The 1,736-nt window shown below is 62.1% G+C and overlaps 1 protein-coding gene across 1 annotated transcript; it reads left to right on the top strand.

Annotated features, from left to right (window-relative positions):
• Positions 1-232: 232 nt before the first annotated feature.
• On the top strand, positions 233-1,679 carry LOC121918615 (nuclear pore complex-interacting protein family member B4-like; the record flags this gene model as incomplete). Its single annotated transcript, XM_042444630.1, is given in 2 exon segments — positions 233-652; positions 655-1,679. Coding segments are annotated over 2 exon segments (1,428 nt in total), but the record flags the coding sequence as incomplete, so codon positions are not given.
• Positions 1,680-1,736: the final 57 nt, after the last annotated feature.

The following is a 1,736-nucleotide window of genomic DNA, read 5'->3' as shown; positions in this document are numbered from 1 at the left end:
CTTCTCAGGCCCGGAAAAACCGTGAGTCCCGGCTTACTTCGGCAATCACCCTGGGCAAGGTGCAAGAGGGAGGTTCGCGCTCGTCATCCATCCCGCCTTCCGCGCCCCCTGCTTCATCTTCCAGGGCCAGTGTGTCCAGCGTGACATCCGCCAGGGCCACCGTTTCCAGCGTGGTGTGTGTCCCGGCCAGGACAGTCCCTCCCACCACCTCCGATGTGGCCCGTGGCTCGAAACCGCCCAGCGCCACCGATGAACCCTCCAAGCGCCCCCACAAGTCTTCGGGGACTGAGGGTACCGAGCCGGCATCCAAGTCTAAGAAGAGACCGGAGGGCTCGCACGCGAGGAAGGGAACCGAGGCGGAGGTCCAACTTGCCTCGCCTTCATCATCCAGGGCATCCAAGGCATCTCGCCACGCCCCCAAGCCGAGAGAACCGGCTGTGCTTTCGGGAGCAACCCACGTCCCGCCCTCTGACAGGGCAAGGTCCCCAAGACCCTCCTCATCTGCAGCGGCGGCTGTATTCCTGGATCTTCCGGACAATCCTTTCTTTCCATCGGAGGAGACCCCGAGGCTGGGAAAGAAGAGGCACCACGACAAGACGGGTCGTGACCCTGCCCCTAAAAAGTCCAAGCCGTCAAAGGATCAGACCGGTACCGACCCGCCTAAGGCGAAGGACAAGAGGCGTTCCCCTTCCAAGAAGGCCCGCGCTTCCACTCCGGCAGCTCCCCTTGATCCAGAGCCTGCGCCCGAGGTTCAGCTGACTCCGGTACCGGACACGCCACCGCCTCAGCCCACTATGGACTTTGTCCACGGGACAGAGGACACCGCTCCTCTTTCTCCTGAAGAACGGTCGCCTCCCCACTCCGGGAACGACGACTACGAGGACCCGCCCCGTAGACAGGAGATACCGGACCTATTCCTCGACACCCAATCGGGCCAGTACTACATGTCGGTTACAGAGGACAGGGCAATTAGGGAGTTCACCAGACTGAACCCCTGTCCAACGGACCCTCAGCAGGGTACCTCGACCAGATCGGTCCCGACTGTCTCCGTCTACGAGAGGCCTCCATCCCCGCCTCACCGGCGCTCACGCTCCTCGACTGATCTCATCCCGGCCCGACCGAGACCCCAAGTCAGAGTGGCAGATGTCCTCTCCTCTGACTTGGACTCCGATGAGGAGCCCTTGCCTCCGTCCGAGGCACCATCTGATGAAGATGTCCTCTCGGTGTCTGTTTCACCTCAGAGGATGCACAATCCTGAGCCGTCTTCCCCATCGGACGACGTCCGTTCCTTCAGTGAGCACGTCGTGAAGATGGCCAGGGCTCTCGACATCGAGCTCGCTTTCCCGGACGACGACACTCAGGATCCGGTGGAACGTCGGGTGCACGGACGAGTGCCTACTCCACCCTGCCTCCCTTTGCTTCCGTCACTGCAGACCATCGTCAAGAGGTCTTGGGACTCCCCGGCCACTCTGTCTGCTTCGTCTCGCAAGGTGGAGTCTCTCTACAGCGTTGCTCTGGCGAGCTGTCCCTGGTTGGCCGACCACCCCAGGCCGAATTCGGCGATTGTGGAGGGAGCCCAACACAGCTTCGTTCCGAAGCAAGCAACCTCCCCTGTCGACCGGGAGGTGAAGAAGGTGGATGGCCTGGCCAAGAAGGCCTACTCGGCAGTGGCCCTTGTGGTGAAGGCCATCAACTACACCGCCTGCATGGGGGCCTACATCCAGACCCTCATGGAA

This window comes from Sceloporus undulatus, unplaced genomic scaffold, assembly GCF_019175285.1.
Source record: "Sceloporus undulatus isolate JIND9_A2432 ecotype Alabama unplaced genomic scaffold, SceUnd_v1.1 scaffold_19859, whole genome shotgun sequence".
Taxonomy (NCBI): domain Eukaryota; kingdom Metazoa; phylum Chordata; class Lepidosauria; order Squamata; family Phrynosomatidae; genus Sceloporus; species Sceloporus undulatus.
This window is presented reverse-complemented; position numbering and strand designations above follow the sequence as displayed.